General features: G+C 44.1%; 3 protein-coding genes across 3 annotated transcripts; 1 reads left to right on the forward strand and 2 right to left on the reverse strand.

Annotated features, from left to right (window-relative positions):
- Positions 1-380: 380 nt before the first annotated feature.
- On the forward strand, positions 381-2,789 carry LOC133889143 (deSI-like protein At4g17486). The gene is made up of 4 exons (XM_062329614.1): positions 381-719; positions 1,544-1,831; positions 1,913-1,993; positions 2,563-2,789. Exons 1-4 carry the CDS (start codon positions 599-601, stop codon positions 2,700-2,702), a joined length of 630 nt encoding a protein of 209 aa, XP_062185598.1. The 5' UTR covers positions 381-598; the 3' UTR covers positions 2,703-2,789.
- Positions 2,790-5,232: 2,443 nt separating this feature from the next.
- Positions 5,233-8,607, reverse strand: LOC133889798 (putative kinase-like protein TMKL1). The gene is made up of 2 exons (XM_062330274.1): positions 7,750-8,607; positions 5,233-6,385 (listed from the first exon to the last, which is right to left on the reverse strand). The coding sequence occupies exons 1-2, from the start codon at positions 8,255-8,257 to the stop codon at positions 5,805-5,807; spliced, it is 1,089 nt and encodes a 362-aa protein (XP_062186258.1). The 5' UTR covers positions 8,258-8,607; the 3' UTR covers positions 5,233-5,804.
- Positions 8,608-14,087: 5,480 nt separating this feature from the next.
- Positions 14,088-15,972, reverse strand: LOC133888863 (uncharacterized). Its single transcript, XM_062329236.1, has one exon. The coding sequence runs from the start codon at positions 15,649-15,651 to the stop codon at positions 14,449-14,451; it is 1,203 nt and encodes a 400-aa protein (XP_062185220.1). The 5' UTR covers positions 15,652-15,972; the 3' UTR covers positions 14,088-14,448.
- Between the last annotated feature and the right edge of the window lie 4,863 nt (positions 15,973-20,835).

The following is a 20,835-nucleotide window of genomic DNA, read 5'->3' on the forward strand; positions in this document are numbered from 1 at the left end:
AAGATTCATTTTTCTCGTACGACATATGTTCTCCGCTCTCTCCTACACACATACTAACTATTAAATTAAAAAAAAACAGCGTAAATCACGAATCTTATAAAATTTTCTACCATTTCTGAAAGTCCAAAAAGCAATCGCGCCTATGCTCGTTCGGGCCCACACGTTAGGGCCAGTCCAGCGCTAGCGCGCGCCTGCCTTCGTGGCGCCCCACAGAAAAATCAACAACCCTTCTCCAAACCGAACAGCTTTCCCCATAAACTAATTAGACCTGGAAGCTGCCCCACCTGCCGCCCGACCCGAAACACTCTATGGCGTTCTGGACCCACTTTATCTGACCCCACCGTTCAGTGACCTTGCTGAACGAGACACCGACGCCAGCGCGTGCTGCGACAGGTCAAGGGGGAGCGGACTTGCTGTTCCCCCGGTTAGTTATTGCTCTTTCCCTTCCTCGCTTCGAACCAAATCAAATCGGAGCAGCGAAACAAAAGATCCCTAGCCTCTCCGCCTTCGATTCGGCCAGACACCAATCAGCTAGCTAATGCCGCGCCAGTCGCGAGATCTGTAGCGGCACTGGGGTTTCACCAGCGGCGCGGCGGGCATGGAGGCGCAGAACGGCGGCGGCGGCGGGGCACCGGTGGTGCTCAACGTGTACGACCTGACGCCCATCAACAACTACCTCTACTGGTTCGGCCTCGGCATCTTCCACTCCGGAATCGAAGGTTCTGACGCATCGGCTTTTTTATGACGATTTCGACTTGGGTTACCGGAATTTAATTTGGTTGATTGCGTGCTGTTAATGTTCGACAGATTCTCGTGTAGTACTTGTTCGGGGGGTGGGGGGGGGGAGTTTGTAAGGTTTCAACTGTGATCAATAGTTATGGAAAATTGTAGTTTAGCGATTGAAAAAAAACAAACAAATAGTTGGGTCGAAGAGAGAGGGGGGAGGGGATTCTGCGCTAGATTTGTTAGAGAGTTTGTGGGTATTACCTGTTACGAGCTTCAGGTGCTGTTTGGTAACATGAAAATTACATAACATTGCTATTTCGGGGTCAATTTTTATGTTTGCCGTTTCAGATAGATGGTTCCTTAGATGTTGAAGTTTCTAGGGCAATAATGCTCAACTGCTCGGGGGGAGGGGGACTGTGGGAAAGCAAGGAACGATTCCAAATGCAGACAAGGGGCGAATTTTGTTGCTAGATAGGTGCACCATGTATGCATTGGCAATGACTGGAAAAGAACTACGCATGAAGTTTGATTGTAGTGTGGTTCCTGGTGGAAAAAAAATGATAAGGTGTTGATTGACCCAACAAAAGAAACTGGTGGAATTTGTTACTCTCTAGTGTAGTCAAGTATGATATGATCAATGCACTATTTTGTTTTACATTGTCTGGAGTACTTCACATTGCACTATTTGCTTGTACAATTGTATTTTCAATAGTTTTCACTTCCTTTGAACTTGCATTTGGTGTCTTGCATTTTACTAGCTAATTGATTTGTATGAGCTTCAACTCAAAGATTGCTGTACTTTTACTCACATAAACAGTTCATGGCATGGAGTACGGATTTGGAGCACATGAGTTCCCAACAAGTGGGGTTTTTGAGGTGGAACCAAAAAGCTGCCCTGGATTCGTTTATAGAAGGTCTGTTTGGGTGGGCACAACCAACATGTCTAGGGCAGAGTTCCGCTCGTTCATTGAAAATCTTACAGGAAAGTACAATGGCAATACATATCATTTGATTTCAAAGAATTGCAACCATTTTACAGATGATGTCTGTAAGAACTTAACCAGGAAATCAATCCCTGGATGGGTGAATAGGCTAGCAAGAGTGGGTTGGTATCACCAGTTTAATTTCCCCTCATCCTGACTATTAACACACTCCAGGTAACTGATTGTTTTTCTTACATTCTTAGGTTCATTTTTCAACTGCCTTCTACCAGAAAGCATCCAAGTATCTACAGTCAGACACATCCCTACTCATCCTGCTTTTTCTGGTGAGTTTGTGCCTTTCAGTAAATCTGACTGCATACAACACATTTTAGTTGGCTGCTGGCCTTCATACATCAACATATTACACAACGGTTTGGCTGGTATTGCTTGGTGTATCTTTTGAATGATGGGCCCTTCCAAAATCTTTTATACTAGCAAGTAACCAGTAAGCCTTTGGGTCATATACAAAACGACCATCAGTCCTATCACACTTCCCTTTATTTTCTGCTTTTGACTTGGCATACTTTCTTCTTTATGACATGTCTATCAGAATTATGTGGGTGTTTATGTATGCTTCACAGCTGCCCTGGCAACATGACAATTAGTGATGATGTCTACTCAACAACTTAGATAGGTTTGAGTCAACAACACTACAGATTATTGGTTTCCACAAATTCAGTTTCTCCAGCTCAATGTCTTGTAACTATCTTCTATAGGTCATTTCAGATTCTAACTGAGGTTTGCAGAGAGGGACAGTTAATCTTCATATGCTATGTCATTTTGTTCTATTTTCTAGTTGCTGCCGTTTTATTGACATTTAGCTGTTCTTCATTTCTTTTCTTTCCTCTCACAGATGATGATATGGAATCGATATCTTCATCGGTCATTGGAGACAGTGATGTGGAAGAGTTGGACCAACACCTGCTGCCAGCACCAACTGCTGACCTCCATTCTGTAGACATGCCGCCAAAGATAGCCAAAGATCTTCTCTGAATTATTCCACCATTTTGGATTCCACGCAGCAGTGTAACTTCCACCATGCTGTTTATAATGAGTATGCCTTGTCTGATTGTTTCATAACGTGCTATTTTACATGTGGGCTGGTGTTCATACTTTATGAGTCACTACAGGCCAGGAAACAAATACTGGAAAGCGTTAGGTTCTTCACGCAAAGGCTGTTTTCCAGGTTTAATCCATTGACAAATCCAAAAGCGTTGGAGATGCTTGTGCTGTTGTGCTTTTTCAGGGTTTCAATACGGCCTTTGGAAAGTTTTACACATTACAAACTCAACCTCTGGTACTATATGGGCAAAAATCCAAAAAAAAAAACATATCGGACTATATCTAAAAATTAAAAAAAAACATATCAGACCGTATCTTAAAAAATAATATAATATCGTATTTACAAATGTAGCATATATATTTAACGTCTTATTCACTGAATATGGGTTTTTGGTACATTATTTCGACATCTTATATGCTGAATATGGTATTGTACATTATATTTGGTACATGAGGTGTTGAAAACCCATTGTATTCGACACATGAGGTGCTAAATACGGTGCATATGGTGTATTTAGCACCTCATGTGCTGAATACAGTCGGATCCTATTGCGTTGTTGCCTCTGCCACGCGTTCTTTCTTGTTGCTTTTGCCTTGTGCAGTGCGAGAGCTCTCCAATCAACTCGGTTACATGCGAGGACTACGTATTTACCATATGCAGCTAGCGAGTTGCATGCGAGTTGAGTTTGTGTTGCTCAAAGAAAATGCACGTTTGAGAGAGAAAGTTATTGTGATGTTAGGGTGGATCTCAGTGAATCTTGTTGCGTTCGTCGATAGAGAGAAAGAGTCATGTTGTTATTTTATGATAGATGTATTGTTATTTTATATTTAAAGCTTTATCGTGTGGTTACTTCGTGTATAAAATCTGAGTCAGGATATAAGTATGAACATATCTCATGAAGTATAGTAGTCTTCCTAAAAATTATGTGTGGTAGATGGAGAAGGGTTATATAACTATTTGAAGGTCATCCACCAAATGATCCAAGTAGAGACACGTTCAACAACCGCTTACTAATACTTTTCATCCGCAAGTAACAAAATTGGTAGATGAACATGTACGAATCAATTATTGTTACTGAGACCCATGACCTTATCCATGTTGTTGAAGTACGGAACAGTATGACAATATCTCTCTTTGTATCGTTGATCTCAAGATGCATAGTGCATAGCTATTGAATACTTACATCATCTCAAGATGACGGTAGAAAGTGATGACACAAATTAGCGGAAGAATACCAGTTGTGCCAGCAAATGCTATTTGGGTAAGATGATTGTCGTCTCCAAGGTGATGATGAGAAATTGTAAAGATGGGTACTAGCAAATTCACTATCATCTTCAGAGTCATTAATGTCCTCCGAAGATAGACCTCAGAGAGAGGGATTGTTGTGGCATAAAATCGTTATCATCATCATCTTTAGCTATCACGATACGAGCACGTCCTCTTGTATTATTTATTAAACCTTCTCCTGTATTGCTATTAGCACATCGAGGTATTGATGGTATGAGGACGCCCGTGTACCTCTTACGCTAATCAGACATCATACTCCCGTTGAAAGATATATACATCACCAAAAAATTTAAAATATCTTTATTGATAAACTCTAAGTCTTCCTAAAATGTGTAACTTGGTGGCATTACGTCGCGATGGTTACTGACGTAAGGCCACATGGTGGCAGTGAGACAGCCTCGATCTCTTCGACTGTGACAAAGAGTGACAAGTCCATTTCATACTGAATTTGGCCAAGAGCTGGGGGTGAAAATTTGAGATCTAAAATGAAAACATCAGTAACCGTCCTGATACTGATGTCCACCCATTCTAATGGGCAGGTACCAAATGTGTCTTTTTGACTTGCGGTTGGGTCCAAAGTGCAATTGCAAGCCGGTAGGACAAACGATCCAAGCTCTTTCTGCAGAGCAGTGAAAACATTCTTGGAATTAGTACTGAAAAAACGGTGCACTCTTGTACATTTTCCTGAGTGAAAAAAAGGTGGCTTGCGCAAGATGGAATGACATGGTACGGTTAATTTAACATTGCATGTAGCCGTGCCGTGCTTCTGATGCCGACATGTCTGGGACCTCAAAGAAATGAGTTCTCGAGACCTGCAGTCCAGCAGTAAAGAGACGTTGGTAGGATGTCATTAGTTGGTGCCTCCAAAAGGTTCGACGTACTCCATTGCTCACTCAATATTTTTGTGGAAAGATAAACGATTGTTGATGACAAGGAATCAAGGACAAACCAACCCTAGGCACGGAGGCCTGGGCATCTTTTGACCAATTGTTCTCTTGGGTTGGCAGTACACGCAATATTGCTGTTCACTAATTACAATATTGATGTACTACATATCTTGTTTCGTATCTTGTTTCATGGTCATACCTTCTGGACAGAATTCCATCAGCAGTTCAGCACAGTGTCTGTATGATGAATGGAAACAGAAAATATTATGTTAACACACTGTCACTATGAGGCAAGACAAATGCAATTAAGAAAAATTCAGGTTCCACAGAAAAAAGAAAATCTTATAGAAATTCCCACGTTGGAAGCACCCACGTTAGACCATCTTCAACGGTTTCCCTTCAGGGACCAAAATCCCTTCACGACGGGATTTTCGTTCTCTTTAGCGCTCCAACGGTTTCCCTTCACGGTTCCCGTCACGAAGAGATTCCCAGGGTCATTCGCTTCAGGACGGGATTCTCTCTCCTTTCTCTTCGCGATTCCTCTCGAAGGGAAGCTGTTAGAGATGAGAGAAAATAAAAGGAATAAGAACGGAGAAGGGAATCGGGAAGGGAATGAAATAAAGGGAATATGATTGGAGATGATCTAATGTGAACGGATGAGTTAATCTGCAATTGCGTGGAATGTATCCCTATACATGCTTGTTGCTTCTAAATTCTCACTCTCCAAATGCCCCAATACAAACTCTGCTGTATGCTTCGGTGCAAGAAGTAACCGACAATATACTTAGACATACTAAAACTATCCTGGTACAACACCACACTTTCTAAATAGGAAGTTGGAACCTCGCCGCGCATTTATTATCTTGCTATGTCTTGAAGCCTTTTGAGTATTTTCTTTGTATCCGGTCTCAATGACGATGAAGGGTTACAGCAAGCTGTTGCCAGTTCGAAGTAAGCGTTTAGATTCTCTTCCTTCCCAGAATTCTTGCTTTGTTTGATGAGCTCAGAACTGAAAGCATCTGATATCTTCCTCTCGAGAACCAGATCTTTGAAAGAGGCTGGCAAATGGATGTCACGGGCGTTCGGCGGGTTATCATTTGCGATCTCCTTTTCGGTAAGCATCTCGAGCATAATTACCCCCAAGCTGTAGATATCGCTCTCCCTGGTGACATCCCTCATCTTGATCAGTTCTGGAGCCTTATACCCCTGCACTGCAGATGTCTCGAGCACCTCTTGTGCAGCTGCAGGATTTAGTAGAAGGTAGAGGCCAAAGTCTGATATCCTTGGCTGGAAATCAGCATCGAGCATAATGTTATTTGTTTTGAGGTTGCCATGAATGATCGGTTTCTGTGATCCTGTGTGAAGGTGGTCCAGTCCCTTGACAATACCAATGGATAACTTGCAAATTATCTCCCATCTCTGTGAATCATTTATTCCCTCTGCAGGTAAGAGGACAGGTAAAGATCGATTAGAACATGCCCAAGAAAAAAACACAAATATATCATGATTTAAGAACTGACAGAAAGGTTACTGATTGACCATCAATAAATCCTGTCCTCTTCAAGCCCTCAATAACATGAAACACGAATGCCACACAAGTTTATGGCAACAAAACTGCTGACATTGTATTGTGGAAGCAATAATTACTATTTATGCAAGTCTTTCTCTATGTGACTAATTGATGGTGGCGGCGGCGTGCAGTGGCAGCACGGCCAGGAGAGCGCGGTGCGGCCCGGGGAGGGCGACGGTGTGGGGAGGCCGGAGGAGCACGGTGCGGCTCGGGCAGAGGTTCGGCCAGGGGCAGGCAGAGCCGGCCAGCTAGGAGGAGAGAGAAAATGGCGGGGAGAGAGAAAGTTGGCAGGTGGGCTAAGGTTGGGACGAGTTGCTACATCCCAAAAGAAAATACAGCTCTAATTCCATATTAGGAATAACAACTTGTATTCAAGGAGGCCATAGACCAGTTTATATACATGTACAGGTGGACAATATACAGGAAATCCCTTATAACACAGGGATATTACACAGACTAATTATATATCTAACAGGCTCAACATGATTACTATATACTTAATCAAAGAATATGATCCAACAACTGCCTGAAAACGAGAGCTGACAGATACAGGAAAACACAAACAGTTCAGAAGTGCCACCAACATAATGCCCAGAAATAACTCATGGAAACAGTTGCTAAAGACGCATTTCCCTCCGATAAGAAAATAACCATCAACTAGGTCTGGAAAAGATTTCTTTCCCCCACAAGCCTTTATTTGATAGAGAACTATATCACCCAAATTGGTAGAGGCAACCATTAAAAGCGTGAAAGTGTTATGCTATCAAAATAGAATGAGGTTGCTACATGTAACCCACAATCTTACGCAACAAGAAGATGCTCTGTGAAGTGTTGAGGCTAGCAATCAATCTGGGAAATTTTACCAAGTAACTTTATAAACTGTCCCTTTGTGTAGTTAACGACAAGAGCAAGAAGCGTAACACTGAAGACACATGGCTAAAAGTAACTAAAAACACCCTGCAAAGCTGTAACATAGTACCAACCTCAACAATTTGTCTAATCCTTGCAGCATCATTGCCCGCAACGCCGTTAACGCAGAAATCGGATGACAAAAGTAACTAATCATCTAAACTCGAGTTAAATTTCAAATTTTATTGTAAATTCCAAGCAATGGCACATAAACTAGCAAAGCTTACCAACGCTCCAGTAAACAATTACACAAGCATTTCGCATGATTACCCTTACTCAAAGCTAACTTGGCTCGAAAGCAAAATGAAGTAACGGATCACCGACCTTGCAAGAGCCGGCGGAGCGAGCCGGCGGCGTAGAAGGGGTGCACAAGCAGCTTCTCCCCGCGCGGGCCGACGTAGAGCGCGCGGATCGGCACAAGGTTCGTGTGCCGCACGGGGCCCAGCAGCCGCGCCGCCGCCACTGCCTCCTCGGCGCCCGCGGCGCATGCCGGGCGAACGAAGCGGAGCAGCGCCACGGCCTCCCCAGCGTTGAGCCCGGCGCGGTACAGCGTGCTGTGCGCCGACTTGGCCACCACCTCGCCGGGCGCCTCGAGGATCGCGGCCACCGTGAGCGCCTCGCCGCTGGGGAACCGCACTAGCGCCTCCTCCCCGCCGGGGACGTACCCGCTCGATCCGGCCGCCTGGAGCCGGTGCCCCCTCGCGCCGCCGTGGGAGGGCAGCACCGCGCCACCGCCGCGGCGGCGGCGGCGGCGAACGAAGTAGAGGAGGGCGAGGGCGACGAGCACGGCGAGGACCGGGAATAGGACGGCGTTGATGAGCGCCTTGCGCATTGCGCGGTTCTTGGCCTCGGCGCGCTCTAGATTGGAAGAATGGTCGGCGGTGTGCTTGGTTGCTGGGAGCCTGGGACAGAGCAAATGGGTTTGTACTTTGGGCGAAAACTTTGCTTGTGCCTGGTTGGTTGTTGTTGGCGCAGCTGCTGCTTTTGCTTTGCTTTGCTCTGCGTCTGCTGTTGGAATGGAGGCTGCAGGCTAGCTTCAGATTCGTTTCATCTGGGGGAGGCTTTTGTAATTGAGAGGAAAGTTCTGTGTGAAAAGTTTTTGTTTCTTGAACGATATATGTGTGAAAAGTGAGAACGTGATCTGAGCGAGACAGAATGTCGAACGAGGGTTGGCGGAATGAAAATTTTCACACGCGTGTATGACTTATCCTAGTTGGGAGGACGAGATTAGACGTATGCACAGTGAAGTGGAGTCGTATTTTTCAGACCGATGAGATGTTTCTTTCGTTTTGCTTTTTAGGTTTGGTTTGGCTAGCTTGCGCTTTGTAGTTTGGGGTCTTTGGATTTTGTATAAGTAGTAGTATCTATATTACAATGTATAACTATTTATGTGGTTGTAAGTGTGTAATGCTCGCTAGACAATGCTTTGATTTAAGGTTGGTTAAATTGTGCACGTTGTATGTGATTATTTATAAAGTTTGGAAGTTGCCAGGGATTTGTTTGTTTGTAGTAAGAGAATAATGTGCCAATACAATATGAGCTCTCTTAATCTCTTGTCATAGTGTAGCTATGAGTTGTCCAAATTGCTTCTCGTCTATCTTATGTTCCCTTTGACGAAGTTAAATCAGAATACAATTTATTCATTATTTCCTTTAAATAAACATAAAGAAGGAAAAAGACTACTTTCTTTTGTCATGGACAATGACACATTCTGATGACTCTTTCTCGAGTATCAGAATATCAGATGATCTGGGCCTTGCATCTGCCACCCAGTCAATCCCATAGGCCATCGCAGGTTTGGAAATGCAGTGGCTTTATATGCCTTTCTTTATTTTAGTCCATCAAATACGAAGCAGTATTCGAAAGCCAAAATGATGCCGTGCAGAAAGGCTTTGCTTTAGACAAGCGAAGCAAACCCTGGAGATGCATTTGTTTGTGCGTTCTGTCGACAAAACCAAATCTGCCTGATTTCGCTGTTGTGCACTTCTAACAAATTCATTCCGGTGTTTAGAATGTTTCTTTTGGACCAAAGGCATCGGCCCTGCTTTATATTGAAGTTTAGAATGTTTCTTCCTGTTCTGGCATCATTGTATCGTGAAACCAAACCCGGCCCTTATTTTCGATACTCTATTTAAATTTAAAAAAGACAAGCTTGTCCAATCCGTACCTAACAAATGGTGTGATGCGTCGGTGGTAACCGACAGCCAGCAAGCGTGTATGCACGTATAGCGCCGATGTGTAAACCGGCGAACACGTGCACCCGGGACCGGCACACACAACCCGTGTGCCCTTGAGCCTTGACGCACCGATGGCAAGCTGCGCCGTCCGGAGTCCGGACAGTCGAAGCGCGGACGTAGTTTACGGCGACGGCGGCTTTTGCACGTAACAAGCGTCTTGCCTTTTTTCCCCTTTCGCCAGCGGCCGATGAAAGAAGAGGAGGAAATTTGAAGAATCCGTATGATTCGCACGCAACAGCGTGTAGGGCGAGGCGTCACGCACGGGCGTGGTATCCGGGATCGGCCCGCCGGGCGACGGCACGTCGTGGAACTGGGATTCGCCGGGAATATTATACATCGCTCAGGGGGCTAGTATGTAGCCCCGTTGGCACACCCCTCCGTTGTTGTTGTGACAGTGTTATGTGAACACTTATGTCGAATTTTTTAATTCAAATGAAATTCGAGTCAGATTCTAAATTCGAGTTATATTTCAAAACTCGTGTTTATGTCCAGACAACACTGTGCGGTGAGCAAGGTAGTGCGGCGGTAGTGGAGTCAAAGAAAGTATTCTTCCACATGATATAATATCCGTCAATACAATAACAACAATATCCAACACAATCTTTCATATATCATGGTATTAGATTCTCCAAGATTCTATAATTTTTAAATATTATATAAATATATGAATGTCAGGATGCAACTCTATTTGAGAGTTTTACGCTGGACGATGACAACCTCTCGTGCAACTATATGTATTGGTACAAGTCACGCACGATGGTAGTGATTGGCCTTTATCACCATATGAAATACATAAGTGCATATGTATACATGTGAATTGACGTTAAATATTTTTTTTTGATGACTCATGATAAATAACACTAAAATTGATTCATGGTGCTAATGACATAATCAAAATCAATAGAAATGACATGTATTTAATTCATCAAATGCAACATCATCCATGATTTGAATAAACTAGAAAATAACAAATATGCCAATTCATTTGCAAAGGGAGTAAGATATAAATATAAATATAGCATTAAAATACACCTCATACTTTAGTTGCCTTTTAATGAAGGTGGTAAAGGAGTCTTGCTTAGGCATGCTCCAAAGTACTACCAATTGCATAAGTATATTTTTAGTACTAAAGCACATCAGAAACACATATAGTTCATACATCCGAAAACGTCGTATTCACATCATTACTTCAAAAGCATGCTAAACAAAAACTCATATAGCATGAACCGATATAACATATCCAACTCAAAGTCAAATTAGACTTCTCTTACTAATTAGACCTTGCTTAGTTTTAAAGAAAAGACAAATTACTTCATGTCATCTCAACAACGACTATTGTAAGCAAATCGATGTACCGATCATATATTCGACAAGAATTGATTGATTCAATTTAATCAGAAATGCCTAGAGATTACTTAGGAATCACCTTCAAAGAATTGATAAGAAATTCAGCAAAATTGAGAGAATTCCAACTCTTCCCCTTTTCTCCCTTTCTCCTCCTTCCTCTTTCTTTTCCCTCTTCCTTCTTTCTCTTTTCTTTCTTCCCTTCCTATTTTCTTTCCTCTCTTTCTTTTCTTTTCTTTCCTATCCTTTTTCTTCCTTTTCTTTTCTTTCCCTTATCTCTTCCCTGGTTCTTGCCCCTTTTGGTTTCTTTTAGCTAGCACGGAGTGAGAGGCAGGGAGAGAGAGCATGACTCCGGCGCAAGCTGGTTGCAACGATGCAGCTAGCAACAACGTGTTGGTTGGAACGCCAGCGCGGCAAGCCGTGGTGGCACAACTGCACAGGAAAGATGGCGGCTTGGCTAGCTGCGGCGGCACAACGGGGAAGAGCGGCACGACACGACAACACGCGTAGCTGGAGCGGCAGGGATGCCAGCGCGGTGGCACAGAGAAGGCAGTAGTGCGAAGCGACACGAAGTAGGGCGCAACGCGATGGAGTGCGCAGCCTAGAGAGACGACGTGGTAGAGGAGGCGACAACAAGGTGGTGAGAGGTAGCATGGCGCAGCAGGGAAGCACGACGCAGATGGCGACCAACGATGGTGGGCTGGCGAGGAGGCGGCCATCAGCAGAGAGGCGATGAGCGGTCGAAGCGGCTCGACTCTAAAGGAGCTTGGATGGTCCGCTCTGACTAACTATCCCTATGAGGGTGAAAAGGTACGTTAAGAGGGAGTTTTGTGCCTAAGGCATTATACAAACTCTGTAAAAGCTGATATACAAATTTGGAGTGCTGATTTGAAATGATTGACTTCACCTCACCATGCAACCTCGCTATTTTCTTGATATACAAGGGAGCCAAATAATCTACCAAATTGTTGTCTTTATTAGGATGAAATATGCGAATTTAGTAAGCCTATCTACAACAACCCAAATGATATCTTTGCCTCGAAGTGTGCGAGGCAATCTGACTATGAAGTTTATAGTGATATATTCTCATTTACATTTTATAAATTTCAAAGATTACATTAACCCTATAGGTCATTTATGCTCGACCTTTACTTATTAGTAAACACCAGAAATTATCACATACTTAGCAATATTCACTTTTATTATTTTTTTAAACAAAGAGGCAGGTGCTCTGTCCTTTCATTTAAGGAAGGAAAGATTTCTGAAAAAAGTTCAGACAACTAACAACTGCCCACAGAAAGAAAAACAGACAGGTCTTCATAGTGAAAACTGAATCCAAAACAAAAAACCTAATCCTCTGTTGACATGGCCGATCGCCAGTTGCTGATCTCCTCCACGCCCCTGAACGCCACCCTCACATGATCTTCTTCGTGTCCTTCGGAAACGCGTCGATTTCTTTCTTCCGGCCTCCGCGGCGCCGCCCCGAGCCCCGACGCCGCCGGCCTCCACAGCTCCATGTTTTAGTTCTTGTTTGCTTAGATCTACGTGTTTTTCTTGCTTCGAAGAAGGGGATCTGTTGCTTCTTGCTGCCAAATGAAGTTGGGATTATTGTGCAAGGGCTATGAACAATTCGTGGCTTGTTTTTGCCTCATGCGATGAGATCACGACATATGTACCATCCCTTCTGATGGCAGCAGTTGTTTCTCGCCCCTCGACATGTATCCTTTTTGCCCTCGTTTTCTTTTTCGAAACAGAGGATTAGTTTGCCCTCTGGTTCAGTAAGGTGATATGCAAGAAGGCAAGCACCTTGCGCCGTTCTCTTCTGTTTGGGTGTTTTCCGTCGCAAGTTCTGAAATTTGAGATTTTTGCACATACAGCTAATACTTGACACAAATTTTGTAGATCGAAATGCGTGTTTCCTTTTTTTCCCTTGTGGATTTAACAACTTCTTTTCAATGCCAAGTGATGGTGGGATTATTGCGCAAGGGCTTTGAGCAATTTGCGGGCACTTGTGGCCCAATGCTGTGAGATGAACTACATGACACCCCTTCTGACGGCAATTTGCTCCAGAAATTAACTACGTACATAACCACTGATCTATGCATTGTTTTTATGTGTTATCTATTTGTTTTATGTTAGAGATCATTACCAGCATGAGCAATAAGCTTTTGCAATGTTTGATAAAATGTAGTTCTCAAGTCAGTTAGATCGGGTCATCATGTGGAATCGGTTTTAGCTATAGTTCTTGCTCTAGTTCGAGTTTCAGGCCCCTTTGTATTGTTTCTTGAACTAGCTAAATCTTGAAATCGATTTGTCTGTTTGGGTGCAGCACTGCAGCTGATCGGTGCTGTTGTCAGATCAGCTTGCAATTTTTATGCTCTGAACCAGGATTGGTCTCATTTCGATAGATGGGGCTGGGGTTACCTGCCCTGGTAAATCTAGAAACGAAATATGGGGGAACATGGGAGGTTGAATTAGCTTGCATGGAATCGTGAGCAAAACTGCATCACTAATAATGGTGATGACTGACGATTATTGCAGTTGCAACTCTGTTCTTAGTGTTCTATCTCAATGAGAATTCTAGAATAGACTCAAACATCAGCTTTAGCGGAAACAAATGGAATTCGGTGTCATACATCTATTAAAATAGAGGAGAGTGAAATATGGAGAGTAAATTATGAATAATCTGTCAGATTTCGAAGAGATATGAAAAAGAAATCTTTTTGAAAGACATCTCGTATGGAAATATAGAGGGTGTTATTTGACAATCTTCTGAAAATGCTGAAACGCCGGAGTGCTGTGGGGAGGCGGCGGAGGCACGGCACGGTAAGGCTCAGGGTGTGTACGGGGGCTCGTGAGAGCCGAATGGCCTCGGTGGCTGCGTTTGCGGGGGTCCTCAAGCATTGGGGTGGCCGGATGGTTCGACGCGGAAGGCGAAAACTCGATATTGGGCTGACTTGGGAAAAGCCTATATTGGAATTCTTGGGCCGAGCAGTTCTCTTGTGTTGGTTCAAATTATCTGGGCCCTCATGTTTAGGTGGCGTTAAGGTAAAGGAAAAACTCCACCCGTCCATTGATCCGTGCCTCCGTGGACCCCTCTCAAAAGAGAGTTCTGACTCAAAGAGGGAGAGAGAGTTCTGGCTCTAGTTGGCCTCAGTCCTCAGAGAGATGGCTCTACAGTTGTACCAGGCTTCTCCCGGATAAGTCAGACAATGCAAATGGTCAATCCATGGATTGAACGAACATCGTGTTATGACCATAACCCAGGCTCCATTTGTTGCACCATTTGTTCAGGTTCTAATTACATCAGAACACACAAAAGGAAAGAAGAAGCGTAAAAGAAAGGCACGGCATCATACATGAGGGACTCCAGGCTCGTAACGCTAGCAATACGGCGGTAACACTTCTTTGAACGTAAATCGCGTGGCCCCGTGTTTGGTCATCACCTGGCCGGCTCGACCTTCTGCATTCTAATCTGCTCCCTGAACTTGGCTATGAACTCGTCAGCCTTCCTGTCCACCTCGTCCTCCGTCTCCTCCTCCGCCTCCGCACCCGGTCTCGTCGCCAGTTCAAAGAGCTCCTCGTAGCAGGTGTTGCCGTCCTCCTCCTCCTCCTCGTAGCTGTTTTCCTCCTTGTGGACCTTGTCATCGTCGTCGTCAGTAACCATGTCGCTGCTGAAGGAACTATCTGACGCCGCAAGCATCTCATCCAACTCGCCGCCATCAGCTTCGTCATCAACTGGCACTGCAGGATCGTAGCTGGCGAAAGTACTCCTCGTCGATTGGACAGCCGATTTGGACTGGAGCTGCTTATTGCTCATGCTCCGCAAGCCAAACCTTCCGTTCATGCTCCGGTTGCCGACCCCGAATTCGTTGAAGCTTCTTGCCTTGGCCTTCCGGAGGCTGCATCCACGGCCAAGAAACGGCGGCGGTGGCGGTGGTGGAGGCGGCGAACTTGGCGAGAGGGTCAGGTCGGCGTCGAGGACAGAGGACGGCGAAGGGATGGCGTGCTCGCGGACGCCGTTGTATCCTGCCTTGGGAGCAAGGAACACCTCTTCTTCCTCAATGCCGTCACTTATATACCCAGTTAGTGGTGGTGACTCCTCGGGCGCCGGCTTCAGCTTCCTCACCGGCAGGAGGAGCGGCTCCTCGCTGGCGTCGCCCTTGCCGTTGTTGCCCCCGGCCTCGGCAACGACGACGAGGGGGTAGTCTGGGAGGTACCGAGAGTTCCACGCCTGGATGCCACCATCCTTGGCGCCACCACCGTCTCCGTCGCCGTCGACAGTGTTGTCTTCAAAGACCAGAGAACCCTGCATTATCTGTGAGACGTAAGCCTCCGCCGACGACTCGTCGACGACGGGCTTGGCAGCCACCGACGCGGCCACCTCGGCGTCGGCGTTCTTCTGGCCGAAGACGCCGTAGGAGATGATGATGCCGAGCAGGAGGAGGTGAGGCAGCTCCCAGATCCTGGGTGCCTGGCTCGACGGCAGCAGCGACAGCAGCGCCACCACGACGGCGAACAGCGCGGCCTTCGCGGCGAGGTTGGAAGGGAAAAGCAGCGCAAGAACCTGCTGCAATCTTGCGGAGACATCACTCCTAGTCCTAGCTAATCTAGTTTGCGGTGGAGCCGTGCCCGCCTCCGCCATTGCTTTGGCAAGGTTCGTGTAATCTGCGCGCGCGGTTCTTGGGTTTCCGAGGCTGTGTTTGTTCGGCGCTGGGCTGCGACGGAGTTTGGGAGCCTTGGAATCCTTGGCTTTTGGGCGAGGAGAGGAAGCCACAAGACGTGGTCGCGAAGCAACACAATTGCACAAGAGAGTGCGCTACGCATATAAACAATGCTCAAGCTTTGTCAAGTTTTCTTTGTTAATACTACTCCTGCAACTTTAGATTCTCTAGGGGATTACAAAATTGAAACAAACCCATTTAGTCCAATAATTTTGGCGATCCTACGCCTGAGCTGACTACATTCTTAAACTCCTTACAAGGCGCATGATGTTTGCCTGAACCAGCGAAGTGAAGACCAATTTAAGCCTGGATAGATTTGGGATATCGTGTGTAGATGTAATCTGATTTGTTGCTGTGATTCTTCTTTTGGAATGCCTACGCCAACTTTTCTGAAGAGGTGTGTGGATTTCGGGAATGAAAAGGTAGGTAGCTTCGGACGTTCTTTGCATGGTTTATCCGTTGCTTGGTTTTGCAGTTATTCTTTACCAGCCCGCGAAAGAGATCCTCTGCGTTTCCCCATTGCGTTTACTGCTTCAGGTTACTCCTGCTTTCCGGAAGGGAAGGAAAATTTGGAGTTGCTGGAGTAGTCAAGAGGGCAGTAAGATTCCGTTCATTTTCTCCCCGGTGAAAGCTACAGTACTTAGGAGGTGTCAGATTGTAAACAAGAAGAGACAATCGAACAGAGGTCGTTGTTCTTTCATTGATGTATTTGGTGTACATATATACAGATTACAGAGGTACTCGTTGGAGAGACAATCCTCCCCAATGGGGGTCATGGCAACAACTGACATGGCTGGCTGACGGTGAATAGGGGCAGTCATGAGATTTTGGTTGTACGGAGCGATGTCAATGGGGAATTCTCCGTCAGAAAATGGTTTCTCATTCCCGTTCCCGCACGAAAGAAAATTCTTTGTTCCCGTCTCCGTCCCCGCTCACGGGGACTATTTTCTCCTCATCCTCGTCTCTGCGCGAGGAATGGAGACCCGACGGAGAACTCGTCCCTGCCCACCTGGGCCGACCCGCACCATGCCACGGCGCCAGGCTGTGTCTGGCTGGACTGCGCGCTAGCGCCCGCCTAGACCATGCATCTGGCTCCCGCATAGGCCGGTCGCGCACGTCTGGACCACCACCGTTGGACCGAAATAGGTCCCCACCGGGAAATAGGGACGAGGAATGCTTCCCCATATCCGTTCCCGCTAGACCCGACGGGGATATGATTTATACTATTTATATCCCCGCGGGTGATAAAATCTTTCCATCCCCGTCCGCTAATAGAGGAATTCTCCGCGGAGAATCGGGGATCAGATCCTATTGACATCCCTAGTTGTACAAAGAAAACTAAAAACAAGACATATTGAAACATCACAAAATAATTAATATATAAATTACAAACATTAGTGGTTGAAATACTGAGACTATCATCAATTAGGTGAGTCACTGTCTCACCGGTTAGCGCAAGTTGCCGCCGTCTCACGGACAGACACTGAGCCACCGACACCGAATTACCGAGTCACCACACGGCCTAGATTGCTTGATGCCTCTGGCCTCCGCGCGAAATATAAATACCGAAAGTCTGAAACAATCAAACGAATGACTAATGACTAACCAGTAATCACTAATGAGACGATCTTGTTAATCGACTAGCTAATTGCTTACATAATTGCATCAATCAAGTCATCAAGAACTGAAGAACATCACACCTGCAGTCTACAGATCGATGACCAAGAAGAACTGAACAATCAAGCGAGTCACCAGTCGGGTAGAGCAGATCAAGAGTCGAGATCGAATTTGGTGCTGGTTGCTAGGAAGTGTTGGCCGCTGAAGGCACTGATCGATGACCAAATTAACAGACCAAATGTCCAAATTCGCTGATGAGATTAGCAGACCGAGACGATTACTGAGACGATTCATCGATTCGCCACTTTGCTAGCCGCTAGGACGGACCGCCACGCCAAGCATGTAGACGTCGAGTCGTCGAGACGAGCCAACAACCAACGAGGAGTCGAGGAGACGAGACGACGAGAATACAAGATCAGCAGCCAACGCCGCTAGAGGCCAGACCGAACGTGTAACCTCCTAACAGGCTAACAAATGTGGATGCTTTGGGCCGGCCGAAACTCAGTTAAAAAGGTGACATGTGTTTTTTTTTCATGTATGGAAACATAGTATGTGTGATGGTATCAAATATTATACATTTTGTTGATCAACTGGTACAAATTTGGCTAAGCACATGCTAAACGTTGTTCTCTGATTGTTAGATTTAGTACTTGCTGCTTGGTACCTTGTACTTATCAATTACAAAAAATAGAATGATAATAGTTAGTAGATATTTGAAAAGATGATATTATCTTACTATATTGGTGTCTCATCTTTCTTTATTCATATAGTGACTTCATTGTTACCCGGGAATTTGACTCCTACGACTGAATCTCCATTATCTCCCTCTAGAATCAAGTGTGCCATTCTTTCTCTATAAACGCCCGTGAACAAGTATCATTAGCTTCAAACTGAGGACATCTCTCATTTAATGTTGTGCTGGTTTAAAGATAATTAGTGAACGTTAGTGCAAAACAAATTTAATGAACATTTGATCAATTTTAGAAGCGTTGTTTCAGGTCTAAATGGTAGGGAAGACTTGCAGCTTTTATTTATCATGAACATGCTGCTGGCAGTGCCGTTAACATCATTGTGCTTCAGTTAGATCATGGATTTATTCATATATTCAGCATGCCCACAATTATTTCCCTCGTTGTCTGCCTTGCTGTACATTTCTAAATGATAAAATAACTGTCTGTTAATTTGTAAGACTTTTGAACATGTGGAAATGTTTTTTTTTTCAATTTGATGTATAAGACTGTTTAGTAATTTGGGCTATTAATTTGTTTGTGCAACACAATGGAGAAATTGTAGTTGAGAATGAATATGCAAGCCACAGTGAACTTGCCGAACTGAACTTGTTGGACTACGGCATGCTCCAGTTCTAGCCATCGGTCATGGCAATTTTGCGGAGTAGATTTTTATTTAATAAATTTTGACATCCATTGCAACGTATGGGTAAAAAAATTAGTACAAGTAAAAATGAACATTGTATCTCATCTCTCAAAACAAAACAAAAAACACTGTGTTTCAAGTCTATTTGTAGGTAGCTGAGTTAGACTGAAGCTCCATACGCTTATTCAAGATATGGTCATTCTCGTCGAACGCATTCTTCGGATCAGTGACATTGCTGTAGAAACCTCTTACATTTTTTTTTTTGTGCGACTTCTTATGAGCTCTAACAAGTAGGATAGGCATTTTATTTCCAAAACACAGTTGCATAAAGTCCAATTCAGAAGAACTTTTTATGGGAACAATTAAGGAGAACTTAGTTTGCACTCGTTCTTTTCAGGAAAAAATCTAAAATTAGACAATATATATGATCATATTTACCAAAATAGATAATATATCATCGTATTTACAATTTTAGCATATATATTCGCACCTCATTTATCAAAAATTGACTTTCGATACACCATACGGCAAAAAAATATGGACCCGACCATAATCGGCACACGAGGTGCGTATGGTCTAGCCCCGGTTGTCGCGTCCGTTTTTGTCGCGTCGTTGTCGCTTCGATGTTTACTTTTTCGCAAATGGCCGGCATGCATGCATGTTGTTTTACTTTTTGCGTGTGGGTATGTCACTTTTGCTGCTTTCGATGTGTCGCGTTGCCTGCAGCCCACTATAAAATGAGGAGTGAGGAGGAGTAGCAGAGGCGAGGAGCAGCAGAGGTGAGGCAGCGGAGCGCGAGGCGAGGAGGAGTAGCAGCGTAAGTGAGGTGAGGAGCAGCATCGCAAGGAGAGGAGGAGGAGCAGCACGAGATCAGTTAAAGTAAGTCTTAAGATTATATAAGTAATTAATATAGATTAATAATAATAATAAGAGTAAGTAGATTGTTTAAGCTGATCAATTAGATTTGATAAATTATATTAAGTTGATAAATTAAAGAATTTAGATTATGTATATAATTAATATTTAGATTAGTAATAGTAATTAAAGTAAGTAGATTGATTAATATGTTAAATTATATTAAGTTGATAAATTAGAGTGTTTAGAGTATTTGAATAATTTGATTATATGTATTTAATTAGTTAGTGTAATTATATTATTAACTTAGTTTAATCAGTGTAATTAGATTATTTCTTTAGTATAGTTGTATGCATGTCATTAACCAGTATAATTAGAGTATTTACGTAATTTAATTAGAGTTATTAGAGTTATATAATTAATTAGAGTAATTAGTTTAACAGAACTAGTTTGATTAATTACCTTAAAAATTAGGTTAATGTATTTATTATTTATCGAGTGGCGTAATTAGTTGTGTATCGTATATACATCTAAGTAGCTATTTTATTACATGTACGTTTGTTTAGTAGACACGCTATGACTATCCATATTTATTATGGAGAACATCCCGCTATTTTGCACGGGATGCTCATATCCATTCAAAACTTCTAGCATATAGAAAGTACATTTGGGGTACCTATTGATCTAGATGGCCTGAAATCACATGTTGTGAGACTTTTACGTATGAACTAACAATCCTATAATGTTGTCTTAGAGGGTATGCGGCCATGGCTTATTTCAAACAGCTCGGTCGTTATCCATACATTGTTCGAGATGAAAAGGAACAACACATGGGCTTTGTACTCACGTAAGACATTGGAAGAGAACTTTGAAATAGGGGTGTACTTAAATATAGTGTCATGACTGGTACAAGATGATGCAGTGACTAGTATAGAAGGTTCAGGCCAGCATGTGATGCATGAAGAGGAGGGAGAACATGTTGGGGAGGGCAGTTCCGTTACAGAGGGAGCTGGAGTGGACCCTTACGAGGTAGATGTATGATGCATGGATGATGAAGCCGGTGGTAGCGCGGATGAAGAAGTTGCTGAAAACGCTGACCCGGTGTCGACGATCTAGTACTTTCATGGTGCTGGGCTGTTGGATTGTGCTGTCATTGAGTATAACACCATATCAAACTGGGGATACCATAATAGTGACATCCAGGTCAGACAACAGGAGGAAATCATCCACTTTATTAGTAACTATGCTGTAATCATAAG

The sequence above is a fragment of the Phragmites australis genome, chromosome 13, assembly GCF_958298935.1.
Source record: "Phragmites australis chromosome 13, lpPhrAust1.1, whole genome shotgun sequence".
In the NCBI taxonomy this organism is placed as follows: Eukaryota; Viridiplantae; Streptophyta; class Magnoliopsida; order Poales; family Poaceae; genus Phragmites; species Phragmites australis.